This window comes from Eucalyptus grandis, chromosome 2, assembly GCF_016545825.1.
Source record: "Eucalyptus grandis isolate ANBG69807.140 chromosome 2, ASM1654582v1, whole genome shotgun sequence".
NCBI lineage: Eukaryota > Viridiplantae > Streptophyta > Magnoliopsida > Myrtales > Myrtaceae > Eucalyptus > Eucalyptus grandis.
Window position 1 is genome coordinate 56,745,471 of NC_052613.1, and position 19,727 is coordinate 56,765,197.

At 40.0% G+C, this 19,727-nt stretch overlaps 3 protein-coding genes across 3 annotated transcripts; all 3 read right to left on the reverse strand.

The window, feature by feature from the left end:
- Window positions 1–3,048: 3,048 nt before the first annotated feature.
- LOC104435740 (WAT1-related protein At3g28100) lies at window positions 3,049–9,225 on the reverse strand. The gene is made up of 8 exons (XM_018869280.2): window positions 9,075–9,225; window positions 8,464–8,815; window positions 8,297–8,362; window positions 8,057–8,170; window positions 7,269–7,512; window positions 7,020–7,178; window positions 6,778–6,929; window positions 3,049–3,468 (listed from the first exon to the last, which is right to left on the reverse strand). Exons 2-8 carry the CDS (start codon window positions 8,646–8,648, stop codon window positions 3,309–3,311), a joined length of 1,080 nt encoding a protein of 359 aa, XP_018724825.2. The 5' UTR covers window positions 8,649–8,815; window positions 9,075–9,225; the 3' UTR covers window positions 3,049–3,308.
- An 877-nt stretch (window positions 9,226–10,102) lies between these two features.
- Window positions 10,103–12,265, reverse strand: LOC108957826 (WAT1-related protein At5g40240-like). Its single transcript, XM_018869279.2, has 7 exons — window positions 12,044–12,265; window positions 11,872–11,937; window positions 11,622–11,735; window positions 11,304–11,538; window positions 11,048–11,206; window positions 10,801–10,952; window positions 10,103–10,541 (listed from the first exon to the last, which is right to left on the reverse strand). Exons 1-7 carry the CDS (start codon window positions 12,229–12,231, stop codon window positions 10,382–10,384), a joined length of 1,074 nt encoding a protein of 357 aa, XP_018724824.2. The 5' UTR covers window positions 12,232–12,265; the 3' UTR covers window positions 10,103–10,381.
- A 3,938-nt stretch (window positions 12,266–16,203) lies between these two features.
- LOC104434068 (protein RICE SALT SENSITIVE 3) lies at window positions 16,204–18,570 on the reverse strand. The gene is made up of 7 exons (XM_010047019.3): window positions 18,309–18,570; window positions 18,041–18,091; window positions 17,744–17,920; window positions 17,491–17,596; window positions 17,321–17,362; window positions 17,155–17,211; window positions 16,204–16,955 (listed from the first exon to the last, which is right to left on the reverse strand). Exons 1-7 carry the CDS (start codon window positions 18,443–18,445, stop codon window positions 16,425–16,427), a joined length of 1,101 nt encoding a protein of 366 aa, XP_010045321.2. The 5' UTR covers window positions 18,446–18,570; the 3' UTR covers window positions 16,204–16,424.
- Between the last annotated feature and the right edge of the window lie 1,157 nt (window positions 18,571–19,727).

Sequence of the window (19,727 nt, forward strand, 5' to 3'; positions counted from 1 at the left end):
AATCATAATTAGCAGAATGGATTTAATTGATAAATTTGAAAAGTTTATGACTGAATTGATCAAAATACTATAAATTTAAAAAAAATTAGATAATTTTCCTTAAATGCTCAGAAGATTTAAATATATATTTTTCAAAGTGGGCATACACGTTAATTTATGCGCACCAGATGGCATGCGGCAATCAAAATTTGTCCCTATCTTAGCATTTCCACATCTAGTTCACGTTGGAACATTCAGCCCGAATAATTTCCAAAGACAAGAGGGTGGTGCGTCTTAAGAATATGTACAAATGTTTTGTAATTTTCCTCCTCCTTTTTTCTTTATGTTGCCAAGACAATCTACAAGCTTGAAGCTTTGCTTAGGAGCGGAGGAATCTTACGGCTGGAGGATGCCAAGCTCCCCCCAACCCCACTGCCCTCGATCGTCGTCTCTTCCTCTTTGGACTTTCCCCACGCTTACCCCGTAGAATCCCACGATCACAATCGCTCCGCGAAAGCTGCACAAAGCCCAAAAGAGAAAAACAAAAAGGCCATTTAACCAAAAAAGAAAAAAGAAAAATTCTTTTAAATGGCATGTCCGCGTTGATCGAGACAGGATATTCTCGTAAAATTATCACGTTAGTCTGTGGAACTCAAGGCACGGCCTCGATACCAACTATTGAGTAAGACAGACAAAGCCCATCTCAAGAAGCACAAGCTCTTTTCATTGGCAATACTCTTTTATAATATCGGTTGGAAAAACTCTCTCACACACACTTATGGGAGCCAAGCACGCTCACACCACGCTTGCTCTAATGAGCGCCCTCGCCTATTTGGAGGCCTATGTAGTTGGTTCTACCTCCTAAAATATTTTGATATTTCTATATTAATATCTTCCCCTAGGTATTTCTAAAGAAATGTATCCTATGATATTTCTACATTCTTCTTAAAATTTCTTACAACTATATATCTAAATATTTGGGTAGTCTAGAGAAATCTAGAATCTTTAAGAGAAGAGAGGAGGTGCAATTCTTCAGCACTCCCCTCAATTTTTTTTCTTTTTTTCTCAACGTGGATCTAGCCATCGTGCCAAATTGCGTCTTGGAACTCTTTAGTTGTCTTTTTGGCTTCCTTTAACCTCTGTTATTCCTTCCTGACTTCGCCTATTTCTTATGCTCACTGAAGATATTTGAGATAAAGCCCTAATTAACACCGTCTTCTCGAACTTCAATTACCTCTGTGGCTGCAACTTTTGATTAGATTTTGTGAAGTTTGGACTTTGGCAACGCGAAGTTCGACCTGTGCTTCTGTCTCTTTTTCCTGCATCCCACTTAACCTAGCCTTCATACTTTGCAATTCTTTTGTAAGAGTTTTAAGATCATAGCTTATGTGGCCAAGCCTTTCATTCGCGGTTTCATTTGGTGCTTTAACCGATTCACTTCAATTTGGAGACAACTTCGTCCTTCTTCTGGTAGGGCTTCTTCTCCACACCTTTCCATCGAGATGTAAGGTGGAGATGGCCACAGTTTTTAAAAACATCCTTTCTTTTTCTCCTTCTTATCTTCCCTAGTTTGACCAATTGAGAATGTCACAGTGGGCTTGAATTCCTTAAGCTTCTGCAACTTCTTAAGCTCACACGAAAGCTTTTCATGCTCTCTTTCTTTGGCCTTGAGCTCCTCCTCCTTCTACCTCAGCATTTCTCCTTCTCCTTCAACATCTTCTCCATCTTCACCTTCATCTTCTCCATCTCCTACAGCCCTTTCTCAAGGCTGCTCATTGGCACTGCTACTCGCTTCTTCGGGTTTGTCCTCAGCTTGCTCTTATCCAAGAACGTGACAAAGTCTCTCGCATCATCTGACTTGATAGTGGAGGAGGTTGCGAGCGCTTCCGATTCCTCTATTATAGTGGCCAGTTGGAAATCTCACTCTTCTTCATTATCGTTCTCTTTCATGGTAGAGGTTGCGGCATTTCCTTCAACGTGCCTGAATAGATAGACCTTGGCAAAGTGCCATACTTTAATGCACATGCAGCACCATCCGTTATGCCTTTTAAAGCTTTTATCTTCATTGTCATTATTGTTATAATCTCGATGAGCTCCCCATGGCTGCGCGCTCCTCCCTTCTGGTCGCCTCAGCCAGTCTCCATGACCACTCCTCTCTTTTTCATCTCCAATGCTAGCTTCATTTCTCCTTTGGCCCTTGAACCCCCTTTTTCTTATGGAAGAGGACACTTCGATCATCCTTCATTGAGACCTTAGAAATTTGTCTATCTAAACCCCCTTAGTTGACTAATATATTCTCTAACTTGATCAAAGTTGGATCTTTAGACTATCCCCCATGAATGCTAATTATTCCCTACATAGTCCTAGAGATGGCATTCTAAGGATCCAACTTTATAATTTCTTCACAAATAGATTTAACTTTGAAAAGATATTGGCTCACTGTCAATCGCTCATTTTCCAACCATTGTAGTTTGGCGTCATTCGTCCTAGAGAATAGTGTTGCCAAGGCAACCTATGCCTCCTTTGGGATTCTTGTGGTTTTGATATGCTGTAACATTCATCACTCAACTATAACAACAAGAACATAGAGAGTCCTACCAACCTTAATCTTCCACTTCCTCCCCCCTCTTCATCAACCGTGAGTGGTGTGGTATAATCGCCGTCAACAATATCCTACAAATCTTAACCCAATAGGTAAAATTGCATGCTGGCATTCCAATTATTATAATTGAAGTTGTTGCATCCTTGACACCCCTTGCCCATGGCCAATGGGGCTGCCAAGGCCTCCCCCAAGGCCTTTACGGCATCACCAAGGTGAGGCTTTTGCAACCAGCGAGGGTTGCTAGTGACCCTCGTTGGCACCAAAAAAAAAAAAAAAACAAAGAAAAGGAAGAAAAGAGAAAAGATTAAAAAAAAGATTAAAAAATTCAAAAATTTACAAAAATTGTCCATTGTCATATAAGGTACGATAACTGAGTTCACGTCGCCGATTTCCAGGTCAAAATTAGTCGAATGAATTTAATTGATCAATTTAAAAGATTTTAGGACCAAACTAATAGAAATGCAATAAGTTTAGAACTTTTTAAATAATTTTCCTTCATTTCTCAAAAGATCTAAATACAAGTTTTTCAAAGTGGGCATACACGTTAATTTATGTGCACCAGATTGCATACCGCAATCGAAATTTGTCCCTATCTTAGCATTTCCACATCTAGTTCTTGTTGGAATAGTCATCTCGAATTAATTTCCAAAGACAAAAGGCTACGCCTTAATAATATGTACAAATTTCCGTCTTTTTCCTTCTTTTTTCTTTATGTTGCCAAGAATATCTACACGCTTGAAGCTTTGTTTTGGAGCAGAGGAGTCTTATGGACGGAGGACGCCAAGCTCTCCCCAACCCCACTGCCCTCGATCGTCGTCTCTTCCTCTTTGGACTTTCCCCACATCACCCCGTAGAATCCCATCACAATCACGATCGCTCCGATTATGCTGCACAAAACCCAAAAGGGAGAAACAAAAAGGCAAGTTAACTAAAGATATTTCTTTTAAATGGCATGCCCGCGTCAATCGAGACAGGATATTCTCTTAAAATTATCACGCAGTCTGTTGAACTTAGAGGCATGGCCTCGATACCAACTATCGAGTAAGACACACAAAGCTCGTTTAAAGAAACACGAGCACTTTTCAATGGTGACACTCTTATAATATCAGTCGGAAAAACTTCGTATACAAACTTAAGAGTGCCAAGCACAATCTCATACACTCTCACACACACTTATGGGAGACAAGCTCACTCACACCACGCTTGCTCTAATGAAAGCCCTTGCCTATCTATAGGCCTAAGTAGGTGGTTCTACCTCCTAGAATATTTAGATAGTTCAATAGTAATATCTTCCCCTAGGTATTTCTAAAGAAATATATCCTATGATATTTCTACACTCTTCTTAAAATTTCTTACAACCAAATTTATAAATATTTAGGTGGTCTAGAAAAATCTAGAATTTTTAAGAGAAAAGAGGAGGTGCGTTTCTTCAACACTCCCTCTCAACAATTATTTTTTTTCTCAATGTGGATCTAGCCATCATGCCATATTGTTTCTTGGAACTCTTTAGTTGTCCTTTCGGCTTCTTCCTTTAACCTCTGTTTTTCCTTCCTGACTTCACCTATTTCTTGCGCTCACTCCAGATGTTTGAGATAAAGCCCTCAAACTTCAATTACCTCTGTGACTGCAACTTTCGACTAGATTTTGTGAAGTTTGGACTTCGGCAACGCCAAGTTCGACCTGTGCTTCAGTCTCTTTTTCCTGCATCCCACTCAACCCAGCCTTCATACTTTGCTATTCTTTTGTAAGAGTTTTAAGATCGTAGCTTATGTGGCCAAGCCTTTCATTCGCAGTTTCATTTGGTGCTTTAACCAATTCACTTCCATTTGAAGCACTTAGATGGAGATAACTTCGTCTTTCTTCTGATAGGGTTTCTTCTCCACGCCCTTCCATCGAGATATAAGGTGGAGATGGCCACAATTTTTAAATACATCCTTTCTTTTTCTCCTTCTTATCTTTCCCAGTTTGACCAACTGAGAATGTCACAGTAGGCTTGAATTCTTAAGCTTCTGCAACTTCTTAAGTTCACACCAAAGCTTCTCATGCTCTCTTTCTTTGGCCTTGAGCTCCTCCTCCTTCTGCCTTAGCAATTTTTTTCTTCTCCTTCAACATCTTCTCCATTCTTTGCCTCCATCTTCTGCATCTCCTACAGCCCTTTTTCAAGGCTGCTCATTGGCGCCGCCACTTACCTTTTTGGGTGTGTGCTTAGCTTGCTCTTATCCAAGATTGTGACAAAGGTTGTCGCATCATTTGACTTGATAGTGGGAGAGGCTGCGAGCTCTTCCAATTCACCACTTGGAAATCTAACTCTCTTCACTATGGTTCTCTTTCATGGTAGAGGTTGCGGCATTTCCTTCTATGTGCCTGAATAGCCCTGGCAAAGTGTCATCCTTTACCTCACCTGAAGCACCATTTGCTACACCTTTTATTGCTTTTATCATCATTGTCATCTTTATCATAATCCCAATCCCAATGAGCTCCCCCTGAGCACTCCTCCCTTCTGGTCTCCCCAGCCAGTCTCCATGACCTCTCCTCTATTTCTCTTCTCCAGTGCTAGCCTCAAATCTCCTTTGGCCATTGAATCTCTCTTATTATTAAAGAGGACACTTTCATCATCCTTTCCCTAGACCTCAGACATTTGTTTATCTAAATCCTCTTGATTGACCAATAAATTCTCCAGCTCGGTCAAAGTCGGATCTTTAGGCCATGAGTAGCTATAACAATACCATTATGTTATGACCGTAACCCATGAACGATAATTATTCTCATCCTATTCCTAGAGATGGCATTCTAAGAATCCAACTTTAAAATTTCTTCACAAATAAATTAACTTTGGAAAGATATTAGCTCATTGTCAATAGCTCATTTTCCAACCATTGTAGGTTGGCATCATTCGTCCTAGAGAATAGTGTTGCCAAGGTGTCCTTGTGCTCATGATATGCTGTAGCAATTCATCTTCTCCTATAACAACAAGAGCATAGAGTCTCCTACCAACATTAATCTTCCCCTTCTTCCTGCTCTTCATCATCCATGAGTGATGTGGTATTGTCATCGCAAACAATATCACACAAATCTTAACCTAGCAGGTAAAATTGCATGCAGGCATTCCAATTATTATAATTGGAGTTGTTCAGCTTCTCTACGCCATTGCCAAACTTGAGAAATCTATCATCATGAGTTGGTTATAATGCCGGAGATTATACCAAGTAAGCTTGGTTCCAGATCAACCGATTACATTCCTTGACTGTGAATTGATATAGTTTCAGCATATTCCAGTCCCTGATCATCTGCTCACATACAATGGTTCCTAGCCACTATTTTTGCGTACCACAACTTTCAATCGCCAGATTCACAGTCCTCAACTGCCTACTCTGATACTACTTGTTGAACTTCAATGTGTAGCTTTGATACCAACTGTGGAACTTAAAGGCGTAGTTATGCTACCAATTGTTAAGTAAGGCACGCAAGGCTCAGTTAAAGAAACACATACTTTTTTTGTTTGAGGCATTTTCTTACGATATAAAGTTGAGAGAACTTATACATACTCATGGGTGCCAAGCACACGCACTTATGGGAGCCAAGCTCACTCAGAGCACACTAACTCCAATGAGAGCTTAAGCCTGTTCATCCGCCTATGGAGGTGGTTCTACCTCCTAAATTATCTAGATATTTCTAAATAAATATCTTCCCTAGATACTTCTTAATAAATATCTCCAGATATTTCTATCTCTCTCTGGATATTTATAGAAAAATATATTCCGAGATTTCTACACCCTTCTTAGAATATCTTTCAACGTAAAAATATCTAGATGTTTAGGTAACTTAAAAATATCTAGAATTCTTGAGAGAAGAGAGAAGGTATAATTCTTTTATAATCCTCATGCAACTCATTTTCGTTGCTTGTTTTGTTCATTTATGTATGCTTTCAACCACTAAACTCTGGTTTCTTGACAGAGAGACCGTGACAAATCCTTAGACTTGAGCAATTTTCGTATAAAAAGTTAAACTGAAGAGCAAACCTGTTTATATTATATATACAAAGAATACGTGTTGTTGTGCTTGAGATTAGCTCATGAAGGAGCTTTTTTCTCTAATGGACACATCTTTCTTAGTTACTATTAATCAACTAGATTCTTGATCACAGAGTAGGTTGGGGTGTGGGCATTTCAATTAAGAAGAAGAGCGAGTACTTGTACCTTCCGAGGTATAACATCTCGCCAAGAAATATGAACCCCAATCCGGCAGCAAATACAACTCCCAAGGGCTTGAACATGGAGACATAAACAGGTCCAGTTTTTTTCAGGCACCATGTACATAATGAGGCTCTGAAGACGCCAGAAACCAGAGCCTGCATATACAATAGTAATTTACTTTTACGTTCAACCTCGAAGTCAAGACCAAAATGTAGAGTTTAGAAGTTATTATGTCACACGCTTACCGAGTATAATATAGAAATTAGACCTATATTGACTTTCAAAATCCAAAACTGCGGTTCTCTCACTGTAACAAAGGACAACAGCCCGGAAAGAACAGTCGAAAAGAACGTTGAATAGAACATTAAGTTCATCACCACGGGATAATCTTTGAGGATAAATGCCTGCAAGATTCGAGATATGTTTACTTGTCAATTCTTCTTTAGCTTTGTTTTAGTGTCATTCATATTCTAAGTAAGGCCATCGGTGCTAACCTGTCCAATGAACCATAATGATATCAAGAAAGCTTCGGCCACAAGGAGAAACCCGCCAAGGATCCAATTCGATTGTCTCGAGAGAAGAAAAAGAAGGTGAGGAGGTTGGACAGGAGGAGGCGAAGGTGAAAGGAAAATCGGCGGACCCTTGTAGAGAGTGACTACGAATGCACCAAGAATTGATGTAATGGTTCCCACAAGCTTAGCTTGGCTGCTCGAGCTTTTCCAGTTCACTTTCTCCATCCTAATTATCAGTTCCATCAACAAACCAAAGAATAGAATAAGTTCATCTTGTGATCATCTTCGACGACACATTGTGCGCTGCTGTCTCTTGTCTTTCCTATGAATGTGCTGCTGCCTTCTCTTGCTGAAGCACCGGACTATCTTGAATTTGTTCCATTTCAGGGACATATTCATTCGCAGAGCAACTCTCGTTTTGGGAATTTTAGGGATCCAGCATCAACAGAAATAACACAACATCATTTGCTTCTCTCATTTTTTTATTTTATTTTTCAAATGAAGGTTCTTTAAGTGCGCCGAGATTGAAAGGACACATGCACAGAAAATGAGAACTGAATTAAGTGGTAGCAAAGCGAATCTCTCCGGACCTAGTTGAAACAGGAACTGTTGATTTTTGATAAAAATCGCTCGCAACCTCGAGCTGAACCCATGTAAAATTAACCCCCCATCATCCAATTACCACACTATCATCTGCTTCTCTCATTTTTTTATAAAATGAAGGTTCTTTAAGTGCACTGCAGATAACGAGAGAGAAGAGACAAAAGAACCTTGAAATAATGGCGAGAATGAAAGTGAAAGCTGGGATGAGGTTCATCATGGCCATGCCCAGAACAGGGGAGCTGTAATCCATGCCGACATACTCGCACATCTGGCAGGCGAGTCTGCATCATCCAACTTACTACAAAATTAACTTTTGTTTCTCGTATAAAACTCTTAGCAGTTGATTAGACCTTTTGCTTCAAAAGAGTTCCAGAGTCTGCAAATTCATGTAAACTTCACTCACTCACCCAATTAGAGCGATCAAGAAGATCTTTCGAAGGACAGAGAAAGTGAGAGGAGGACACGATCCTGGCCTGCCAAAGAGAGCAAACAAACAAGCAAGGTTTCTTAAAACCGTTTTCTTTCCTTAAACCTGACATCAATGGAGTTAGGGAGTGTTAGCCAGAGCACAAACCTGCGAGAGATGATGAGGGGACAAGGAAGAAGGACGAGAGAGGAGAGGGCGTTACTGTAGAAGACCATGGTATACTTGTTCATCCCATCGGACATGGCCATTTTCGTCACCACCATGTTGCTCGTTTGAACCAGGACCACCATTATCATCCCCATAAACGGCAGTGAACCCCTCGCGAGGTCCATCTCTCTCCCTCTCTCTCTCTCTCTCTCTCTACACCTCCCTCCTCCCAGTTCGTGGGTTAATAGTCGGAGGAAACCGAGGTTTTTCCAGGTTCTGCGGGACCGCCGTGGATTTAATGCTTTGATTTGACTTTTCACCTACTTTTGGTGCGAATTTCTTGGTTGAGGACCTGCAGAAGGTCGATTTTGCCAACGATGAAAACGACGGTGGCGAGCTTGATTGATGTGGCTTTTGCGATGTCATAGTATATCAGACGTGTATCATTGCAATTACAAAAACGATGAGAGGATGACGATAGCTCTGCTACTTTTCTTTTCTCGGACGGCGCCTTCGTTGATTGGGTGGTTTGCAGGTGATCTTTCGTCTACACGATCGTAGATCTGTTCACGTTTCAAAAAGGATCTGCTCAGTCATCAATAAAACATTACCTGAAATTTACGGGGAGAATCCACTTCTTCTCTTTCCCAGCGTTTAGCCAGCACCAGTGTTTGAACTTTGGCTTGTGCATATTGGGGGATTTGCTTCTAGAGTACCCGGGTTGCTTCATACTAATCTTAGACTAGTCAATTCTCAACACGATCGGTTTGCATAGTGATACTTAGTTAAACAGGTTTGGATTTGATATAAACCGGTTAATGTAATAAATGAGTTAAGCTCATTTAAGACATAGCGAAAATTGTGTTTTGCCTAAATTGACCTACTCAACCCGTTTAGTCACGAATCAATATATATATTTTTTAAACGTGACATCTTTTTAACACGACATGATTAAACACGCTTTAATATGTTTAATACTAGAGTAATCACCGCTTAGTTCTAATAGCACATCAATTAGCAACAAACTAATTGACTAATCGATAAAAAGAATAAAAGATATGCAAGAAAATAAAAATTCAATCAGATTAAAATATAAATTGATAGAATAAACTTTTCCTGAGGTTGATAAAATGGGAATTTGTTGAGGCTATCCTGCTCTGACCCAGCGCTCACCGGTGCGTCTTCAGGTTATCACGCTGCCACCAACTCACCTGCTACTCACCACCACACCTACCGGGCTGTTTCTTCTCCGGTTGAACATTAGAATCGATTCGAGTTCATTCTAGATTCGTCTCTTGAATTATGCTCCATTTCGTTTTCTTTAGATTTCGCCGCCTTTCATTGAACTGCCTTGTCCAGCATTCGCCAAGCCGCTGCACCATATTGCAGGGTCGTTATTGAACTTTCATGAGCAGCCATGTTGCCATCCAGACGGCACCATAATCCGCTGCAGCTGTTAACTCTCTTCTCCAGCTCCGAGCAGTATAAATCCGTGATTGGGACGGACTAAGCGAAATCGACTAAGAGGGACAACAGCTGAGAGGACGGGGCAAAGAGAGAGAGAGAGAGAGAGAGGAGGAGGAGTAGAGAAGGGGCGCGAAGAGAGTGATGACGATAATCTGGGTAAGAAAATGGCAACTGGACCCAAGAAGGGATTAAGATCATATAGGATGGAAATGCAAGTTGAGATACATTAACAAAAGCCAAAGCGCAGAGTAGAGGTTTTCCAAAGCGAGCATAAAGGTCAATGTGCGTGCACCAAAACGAAGATGGTAGTCGAAATCTTCTCGAAATTCTTCATTTTTCAGGCGATGCCCCTCTATTGGTATCTCCACATCTCTTTCACAGTGGAATGTTCAAGTCGAATTCATTTCGAAAAACGCAAAAGGAAAATGTCTCTACGAATACGTACTAATATCTACACTCTGGAAGCTTTGTTTCGGAGCAAAGGAATCTTGTCGCTGGAGGATGCCAAGCTCTCTTCAACCCCGCTGCCCTCGATCGTCTTCTCTTCCTCTTTGGACTTGGCCCACACTACCCCGTAGAATCCCATCACAATCACGATTGCTCCGATCAAGCTGCACAGAACCAATAAGAGACAGACAAAAAAGGCATGTCCACGTCAAGCTGCCCTGTTTTGTCCATTTATGTGTGCTTTGTAATGACCGACACTGATTCCTTAACGGAGAGACTCTGGCAGATCTCCAGAGTTGAACTCATGAAGGAGCTCTCTCTCTGATGAACACATCTTCCTGAATTTCTTCTAGTCGACTAGATTCTTGATTATAAAAAAAAGGCTCAGGCATTTCAATAGAGAAGAGGAAAGAGTACATGTACCTTCCAATGTGTAACTTTTCGCCAAGAAATATGAACCCCAATCCAACAGCAAATACAGTTCCCAAGGGCTGGAACATGGAGACGTAAACAGGTCCAGTTCTCTTCAGACACCATGTACTCAACGTGATTCTGAAAACATTAGCAACCAAAGCCTGCATATACAATATCAATCTGACTTTTATCTTCAACCTCGAAGTCGGACCAAAATCTAGACTTTAGGAGCCACGATAGTACAGTACGTCCTTACCGAGTACAAAATAGCGATCAAACCCATATCGACTTTAAGAATCCATGATTGTGGTTCTCTCACTGTAACGAAGGACAATAGCCCAGAAAAAATTGTTTGAAAGAACATTCCATAGAACATTATGTTCAGCACCACGGGGTAATCTTTGAGGATAATTGCCTGCAACATTGGAATTTCTTTTACTTGTCGAGTCTTCCTTCTCTTCGGTTTGGTGTCATTCATATTTTAAGAAAAAGTTAAGGACATCGGTGCTAGCCTGTACAATGTATGCTAATGATATCAAGAAAGCTTCAGCCGCGAGGAGAAACCCTCCAAGAATCCAATTCGATTGTTGCGAGAGAAGACCAGGTTGGACAGAAGCAGGAGGCGAAGATGGGCTAAAAATCAGTGGACCCTTGTAGAGAGTGACTACGAACGCACCGAGAATTGATGCGATGGTTCCCACAAGCTTAGCTTGGCTGCTTGAGCTTTTCCAATTCACTTTCTCCATCCTAATTTTTAATTCAATCTCATTTTTTTCAAATGAAGGATCATTAAGTTCACTGCAGATAACAAGAAAGAAGAGACAAAGAACCTTGAAATAACGGCGAGAATGAAGGTGAAAGCTGGGATGAGGTTCATCATGGCCGTGCCCAAAACAGGGGAGCTGTATTCGATGCCGACGTATCCGCTCGTCTGTGATGCGCATCTGCATCATCCAAACTAGTCGAAAATTCACTTTGTTTTTCGTATGAAACTTTCAGCAGTCGATTAAGACCTTTTGCTTCAAAAGATTTCCAAGAAAAGCAAATTCCATGTGAAACGAAGAAACTTCACTCACTCACCCGACCAGAGCGAGCAAGAAGATCTTGCGAAGTACAGGGAAAGCGAGAGGAGGACACGACCCTGACCTGCCAAACAGAGCAAACAAACAAGACATGGTTTCTTAAATCTTCTTTTTCCGCCCCTTGAAACCTGACTTTAATGGAGTTGATGTGTGATAGACATAGCACAAACCTGCGAGAGATGATGAAGGGACAAGGAAGGAGGACGAGAGAGGAGAGGACATTACAGTAAAAGGCCATGGTGTACTTGTTGATCCCGTCGGACATGGCCATTTTCATCACCACCATGTTGCCCGCTTGAGCCAGAACTACCATGATCATCCCCGCAAACGGGAGTGAACCCTTCGCTCTCCCCCCCATCTCTCTCTCTCTCTCTCTCTCTCTCAGCTCGTGGGCTAATGGTTGGAGAAAACTGGAGGTTTTCCTACGTGTTGCGGGACCCGCCATTTGTTTGATGCTTTTGTCTGACTTTAAAATCGTCGAATACAAATATGACCCGTCGCTTGCGGACCTGTAGAGCTTGTAGGCTATGAAAAGAACAGGGGCGAGCACGATGAGGAGGTCGTTTTTGAGGTGATAATATACAAAACATGTATAGCTGCTATGACATAACGACAACGATAATGATGGAATAACAAATACAGTTCTGCTGCTTTTCTTTTCTTTGCGGGCAACTTCATTTAGGCCAATCCAAAATTGGGTTTGTTTCGACGTTTCAATAAGGATCTGCCCATTCATCTGTAGTTTCTGGGGAAATCAACTTCTTCTCTTTCCCCTTTTTTTGGCCAGCGCCTCTGTTTATGAAAGGATATTTTCTGCTACCCGGTACATCCGATTATTAGAGCCATCAACTCTCGATACAATCCCTTTCCACCATGCCAACATACATAATTAAATAGGTTTTGATTTGGCATGATCGGGTTCACATCATAAATGGGTCGACTCGTTTAAGACACAACATAAATTGTGTTTTAAGCGCATTGACCTGCTTGGTCCGTTTAAACATGAATTAGTGTGTAAGCTTGTCATGTTTATAGCACGAAATGATTAGACACATTTGATATGTTTGGCACTCAAGTAATTACTATCTAGCTCTAATAGCACATCAAGTAACACCAACTTGATCGACTAATCGACAACGAAAATAGAAAATATTCATGAAAATGAAATGTTCAGTCCAAATAACATAAACATTGAGAGTGTGGAATTTTGTCGAGAGTGATAAATGGGAATTTATTGAAACCTAAATTTTTTGCTCTAAAGATCACATTCAGATGGAGATCAAATCAATCGATATTATCGGAATTTGACCTTCGAGCAGAAACCGGACATTACATGCTTCCCCATTTATTTCTTTACTGCATTATTCCGCATATAGAAGAAATTAGGGAAATTTTTTGTCTTAGAACGAATTTCCCATCTCAGACATCAATTAAGGCTAGAAGAAGAGTGTTTGTGGACCTAATCCAACCCGAAATCTTTTGCGCCGAAATGAAACAAGATCTTTTTTTCAGAGGTACGGTGTTTCATCTCAATACAAATGCCCAAATCCGTTGGGCCTAGTCCTGGTCGCTCTTTCCTCTCCCTTATGACAACTTGAAATGAAGATGAAAGGCCGATATTGAAAAGAGATTGAGGGTTCTTTTGGTTTAAGCAAAATACCATGAAATTGGAAAATTAAAGAGTTATTTTTCAGGAAAACGGTATTTATTTCTTTTGTCTTTTTCTATTTTCATTGTGGTCCGCGAGGGCAAGGCAGCTCTGGCGTAGTGATGATAAGGGCTTGTGGACCTTCACCCAGTAGCTAGCACCATGCTGGCGACTCTAGGGCGGCCATAGGGGAAAAATAATAAATCAATAAATCAATTTTTTTTTATCAAAATTATCTTGTCACATAGGATGACAAACGTCCACATTAACAATTTCCAACTAAAAAAAGCTAGGCGGATTGCACTGGCAAATTGTTATAATGTTTAAGACTAGATTGCCACATTAAAAAGTTTATGATCAAATTGATATTAATATAATAGATTTAGAACTTTTTGGGTAATTATCCCCATCAATTTAGGGTTGGCGATTCATGTTGGCACGTGATAATCATGCCTGTAATTCGTGCTGGCCTAAAACATGTTAATTTTTATTTTACATGTCAAATAACTGAATTACGATGAAGGTATGTTAAGTCGTGTAAACATATAGTGCCATTTCGTATTCTGTGTTTTCCCTCTATAATTTGTGTTTTAGCTCGTGCTGCTGAGCATCGCCGGCCCTGCACCTATCTTCTGATCTTTTGGTGAGAAGTTTAGACCCAGGGATGAATTTTGAAGGGGCTGGAATGGCCTAACCCAATAGGAATATCAAAGTATCCTTCTTTATCTTCCAATTTCCAATTACAACTGAGAGAAAGACCATAAAATGTCTAGCCCGTGGCCTTTTTTCCTTGTATTGCGGTGCCTCGGCCCACGATACATATCATCTTCGGCTCGGATGGATAATCGTGCTCGAGAAATACGATTTCTTTTTTTTTCCTTACTGATTTAGTAGGTGTTGGTAAGCGTCAAAACACTATTAGCATTTAGCAAAACAAACGACTGGCACTTTTTTTCTAAGAAAAGTAAATAAAAGAAGTTAGTGAGTTTAATAAGTCGGTAACTAAGGCAAATAAAAGTAATAGCTTAATAGAAAGGTCTGAGTTGATAAAGTTAAGGATAAACAGACAAATATTGCTGAGCAGCTCAAATGAGAGGTGGGAACCTAATGCTAGTTGAAGAAAAGGTGGCAATTCACACGGATAAAGGTTAGTACTTTCACATAACAGTTGGCAAAATTAACCGTTGGTAACAAATGTAGATAAAAGCTAGTATAAAGGATAAGAGAACTTCTTTAAAGACAAGAGAAGTTAGTAATTTGTTAACAAATACAAATAAACATTGAAACTAACACAAATAAGAGTTGCTAACTTAATTGGAAATAAATTGATAATTACTCTAATTAATATTAACAATTTCTATAAATAATTGGTGAGTTTAGAAAGTCGATAAGAAATGCAAATAAAAATGGTGATTCCAAAAAAAAAAAATCGGTATATATAAGAAATATACATTTAGTATCAACTTAAAGGAGAGACGATAGCCGATAAATAGTTGTTTATTTAATCGGAGATAAATTCATAAGTTACTCAAATTACAGTTGGTGTTTTCATATTGGCAAATTTGAGATGTTGGTAATAAAAATGAGTAAAAGTTTGCAAAAAATAAGATGAGTTCTATTAGATAACATGAGAAGTTGATCATTTAAATAATAAATAAAGCTTGCTAACTAACTCAAATAAGGATTAATAACGCAAAATATAATATGACAACAGTTGGTAAGTTGCACATATAAATGTTTGTAAATTTGTATAAAAAATTGATCAATATAATTATTTAGAGGAATGACAAATAAAAATTGAAAAATAAGAACAAAAGTTAACAATTGAAAAAAGAAAAAATAAATGTTCGTAAATAAATCAAATAAGAAGTGTTAACAGATATCAACTTGGTAATTTAATAATAAAATATAGTAGTAAATTCCTCGAACGATGATCGTAAATTGATATAAGAGTTGATAAATTACCGGAAAGTAGGTAATTACTAACTTTTTATATCCGACAGTTTTTTTTTCTGTTTTTTTTTTTTTTTTTACACTTATCAACTCTTTCAGCTCTTTCAAAATTTGACCCCAAAAAAAAAAAGAAAAAAAAAAGAACTCTTTCAAAAATCTACTTGAACAAAGAAAATCCACTCTTTTAATGGAGCGGTAAATTTATCCTAGGTAACGTGATGCAAAAAAATCACCTATAATCTAAGAACCAAATGAAGACTTCATGGACTCCATAGATTCTTCAAATATGATTTGATTGGACTATCAAATGAGATGAAAACTCGAGCCAAACCATTTACATGGCAACTTCAAGCTTCTGGTGTCTTAGCTAGTTTTTCTCCCTGTTATGTTACCGTGTTCTTCATGAAAAATCTCAGAATTAATTATGCAATGAAACAATTATCTTAACATACAACACCTGCTATGATTTAAATCAACTGCAAATTAAGCTAGTGATGCTTGCCAATGGGAATTCATACTGAGGTAGGAGAGCGGTTCTCATGGCTCTGGTTGGTTTTGCGATGGCCATTCTTTTTTATGTCATGTTGCATTGTTTCCATGTACTGTGAAGGATGGATATGGATGCATATACAATATGCATGTAAGTACTCATCGAACGCATTCGCATGTGTGACAAGTCTTTCTAGTCTCTCTCCCATCATCCACTGCAAAGTGTCATACAGGAGCAGATACAAAAGACTGGACTGCAGGATTCATTATTTCATACTAAGCTTTAGAGATCCATCTGACAATGGAACTGCTTCTCTGCCATGCAAGTCAAGCCTCGTCTAGCGAGTACCCACAGAGAGAGAAAGAGAGACAGATAGACTGAAACATAAAGTTACAAACGTTAGAGATCCATTTTTCCTAAATTATAAATTGAATGTGGAGGTTGTATTGATGTCACTTAGTCAGAACCCATTGTTGCTGGCGCTGCTCGTTGAGTTCACGTCCTGACGGTGGTAAAAATACTGCGTGTGCGCCGGTCGACGGTAACCCGACATTGAGCTGCTGCTCTCGCCGACGGCATTGCTTCTTCCTTCCCCGTATTCTTCCTCCATTTCCTCCTTGGCCTCCACCTTCTCCGACCCGGCCATCAACACCAGGGGCGGCCTCTGGGGTGGTGGAGTCATGAACTGCAGCGGTGGTTGCTCCTGGCAGTACTCGGACCCCGGCGGCGGCACGACCGATGGGAGCTTTGAGAGGAGCGCCTCAAGGCTGCTCATGGACGGCGTGACCTTGAAAGGCTGGTTGAACGGGTCGCAGAAGTCAGACAGCGGTTGAAGGTTTGCTTGGAACTGCCATGCGGCGTCTGGTGCACCGCTGTATCCCACATTGGGATACGAAGAAGATGATGGGTGAGGCAAGAGCACTCCGGGAATACTCTCTATGTAGCTGAACCTTTTCCTCAGTAGTACAACGTAGCTGAGATCTTCTACCACCTTTTATGTACGTTTCAGGAAGGTAAAAAAAAAAGTGAGAAAAATGAACTAGACTGCCAGCATACATGAAGAGTACTATTGTTTTCCCCAACCCTTTAGGGGAGAAAGGGGCAAAAAAGGTGAGAAACACGCAGACATGATCAAAGTTAGTTTTGTTCTTTCTAAGAGTGGAAGACGGAGAAGGGGAGAAATAGTGGACCTTGTTGACAGCACCAAGCTGAACCACACCTTCTCTAACTGCAATTAATGCGATTGTCTGCAACATATGTAGCTTCCGATCAAAGCGAAAATACTTACGTGTAAAGATTCTGTCTAAAACATCTAGTTTAAATTCAAAAACTGTGGTTTTACACTTATTATCACACCTTTATACCAGACTGAAACTGTGCTTCCCATGTTCGAGGATGCTGTTGATGGATGTAGCATGTCATCAAGTTAGAGAAGATATTCATAAAGGACTTGCAATTAAATTAATTAGTGATAAAGTTGTAAGTTAGGGTAACAAAATGGAGGACTAATAGGCCGAGTTACTCACCGATTCGGCTGAATTGTGCCATGCTGACAAGAAGTTGATTTCTTGCTCGTTTGGCTCTTTGTGTATCCACTTATGGCTATAGTCTGCAGCCACTTTTCCAATTATACTGCACAAAGAAAAAGTCATTGGCTCTCCTCTCTCTATCTAAATCCATCCAGGGGTTAAACCACAAGAATCGGCAAGGACAGTTACATTGCTCGGCCGGAGAGGAAGAAATAATGGAATAAAATGAACATGAAAATTCATTGCTTACCCTTCTCCATAGTTATATATTTCATGAGACATCTTGAAGAAAAGCTCCGGTTGCAGTCCTTGGTACTGCGGGAATTCGCAGTTGCCATACGCCGAGGAGCTTGGGTAGTCGCCGCTGGCGGACTCGACCGCCGTTGATGCAGCGAAGTTGCAGAAGCCATCCTCCCAAACCAATATCCTGCCATTAGTATTGTGGGCAGAACCGAAAGATGGCGTTAAATAAAATGAAAAAGAAAATGGATGACCCGTATGGATGGGAAAGAAGAAACTCCATCTAGACGGAAATAAGAGATGGTACCAGTTTCTTCTATTTCCTCTTGACCTTTCATAAGCTCCTTGAGCTTCCCATCTGAAGCATGAAGATCGGAGCAATGATAATGAGGATGATGATGATGATGATGATGATGATGCCAGTGACGAGGTATACTATTGATGAACAGGTAGGGAATCTTCAGGTGTGATCCTTCCTCAATAAAAATCTATTGGAACCTTCTCTCTTGTGGAAAATAAAAATATAGAAAGCATATGGAAGAACGAATACAAATAAATTTTTTTTAGATCCTTACTTGGGGGGTGGATAGTTCCGAGGCAAGATCCTCCAAAAGACAGCATAAACCCACTGGGAGTTCTCATGCAGGCACAAGCTTCTGAGAGTGTGTTGAAGGAGATGAGTGACTGCTAGTGGGTTGAGGTGTTCCTCCATGGAATCTAGCTCTTAGGAAGTCTTAGGCCTTTTTCCCTTCTATTTTTTAGCCCTCGCTCGCTCTCTCTCTCTCTCTCTCTCTCTCTCTCTCTCTCTCTCTCCCCACTTTAATCTGCTCTATCGCTATCTTTGACACCAGGAAAAAAATCCTATTCCTCTAGCCTTCCTTCCTACCCTTTTTATATAGGGCCACCATGAGGGAAGTATGTCTCACGTTTGTACTTGTCTTTTAGAAAATCTCTCTCTCTCTCTCTCTCTCTCTCTCTCTCAACTTGTATATTGCTGAGAAGAATACAAATCTAATGCAAGACTTATGTAATTTTAACTCCTTTTGGATTTCGGTGTACATATACCACCAGATTTTTGAGATATGATTAGTCTAGTTAGTATATCATATATACCACATCATTAACATCATGTAATTAGCGAATTATTAAAATTATCATGTTAGACTCTATATGATTTTCCATCTCTAATCCCCAAGTATGTAAATCGATCTCACGGATTCTCTAGATTTTTTTCATTTATTGATAGAAAAAAAAAAAATCGTGTTGAGTTTTTGCGTCGCTGTGTATGAAAAAGATAGAGGCTACACCTAATCATGACATAAATTAAAAAGGAAAATGATTTGGAGAGGCCCACCATCTCTCCTTTTTCCCCTTCACTGTTCACAACAATCAGCCTCCAGTTCCAAGCTCTTCCTTCCCTTCCAAGCCTTGGTTTTTCGAAGTCCCCCGTTGGTCTTCGCTCGTTGTTTCAAGGACTAATGATGTGTGCGCCGAGATTGTGTAAAACGGTTTTAGTGATGAACTCAACTAAGCTAAATAAACTTTTATTAAGTCAGTTTTTGAGAAATATATCCGAGCGTGTTCTTGTTTCGATTCTTAGTAACGAACAGAAAACTCTCTCTCTCTCTCTCTCTCTCTCTCTCTCTCTCCCTGATCTGAGTTTGGCAGAAACTTGTAATATCAGTCATACATACAATCCAATGTAAAACAAACTGCACCGCCATGTGTAAGTTAGCCGAGCATGTCGGATTATGCAGGTAATGGGAGCTGTGAATCAGTCCATACATTACTATCATGAATAAGATTTCAACAGTTACAAGTCAGTAGAGAGAGCACAATGTGTGGAAGGATGTGATCGAAGACGAGAGAGTACATTATCTCCAACGAGTACAAGCTTTCTTGCTGTCGCTTCTAAGTACATTGTCTCAATTAATTCAGAAGAACACTTTCTAAAGTCGTAAATGCCCTGCCGAACCATAACCAGAGCAGACAAT

Excerpts from the sequence above, each read along its gene's own strand:
- LOC108957826 (XM_018869279.2), bottom strand. The coding sequence starts at position 12,231 with ATGGGGGGGAGAGCGAAGGGTTCACTCCCGTTTGCGGGGATGATCATG. Across the intron at positions 10,953-11,047 it reads TGATCGCTATTTTGTACTCG|GCTTTGGTTGCTAATGTTTT; the intron begins GTAAGGACGTAC and ends TTGTATATGCAG. Across the intron at positions 10,542-10,800 it reads GAAAAGTTACACATTGGAAG|CTTGATCGGAGCAATCGTGA; the intron begins GTACATGTACTC and ends GGTTCTGTGCAG.
- LOC104434068 (XM_010047019.3), bottom strand. The coding sequence starts at position 18,445 with ATGGAGGAACACCTCAACCCACTAGCAGTCACTCATCTCCTTCAACAC. Across the intron at positions 17,597-17,743 it reads ATATATAACTATGGAGAAGG|TATAATTGGAAAAGTGGCTG; the intron begins GTAAGCAATGAA and ends TTCTTTGTGCAG. Across the intron at positions 17,363-17,490 it reads GGCACAATTCAGCCGAATCG|CATCCTCGAACATGGGAAGC; the intron begins GTGAGTAACTCG and ends ATCCATCAACAG.
- LOC104435740 (XM_018869280.2), bottom strand. The coding sequence starts at position 8,648 with ATGGACCTCGCGAGGGGTTCACTGCCGTTTATGGGGATGATAATGGTG. Across the intron at positions 6,930-7,019 it reads TAATTTCTATATTATACTCG|GCTCTGGTTTCTGGCGTCTT; the intron begins GTAAGCGTGTGA and ends TTGTATATGCAG. Across the intron at positions 3,469-6,777 it reads GAGATGTTATACCTCGGAAG|CATAATCGGAGCGATCGTGA; the intron begins GTACAAGTACTC and ends GGTTTTGTGCAG.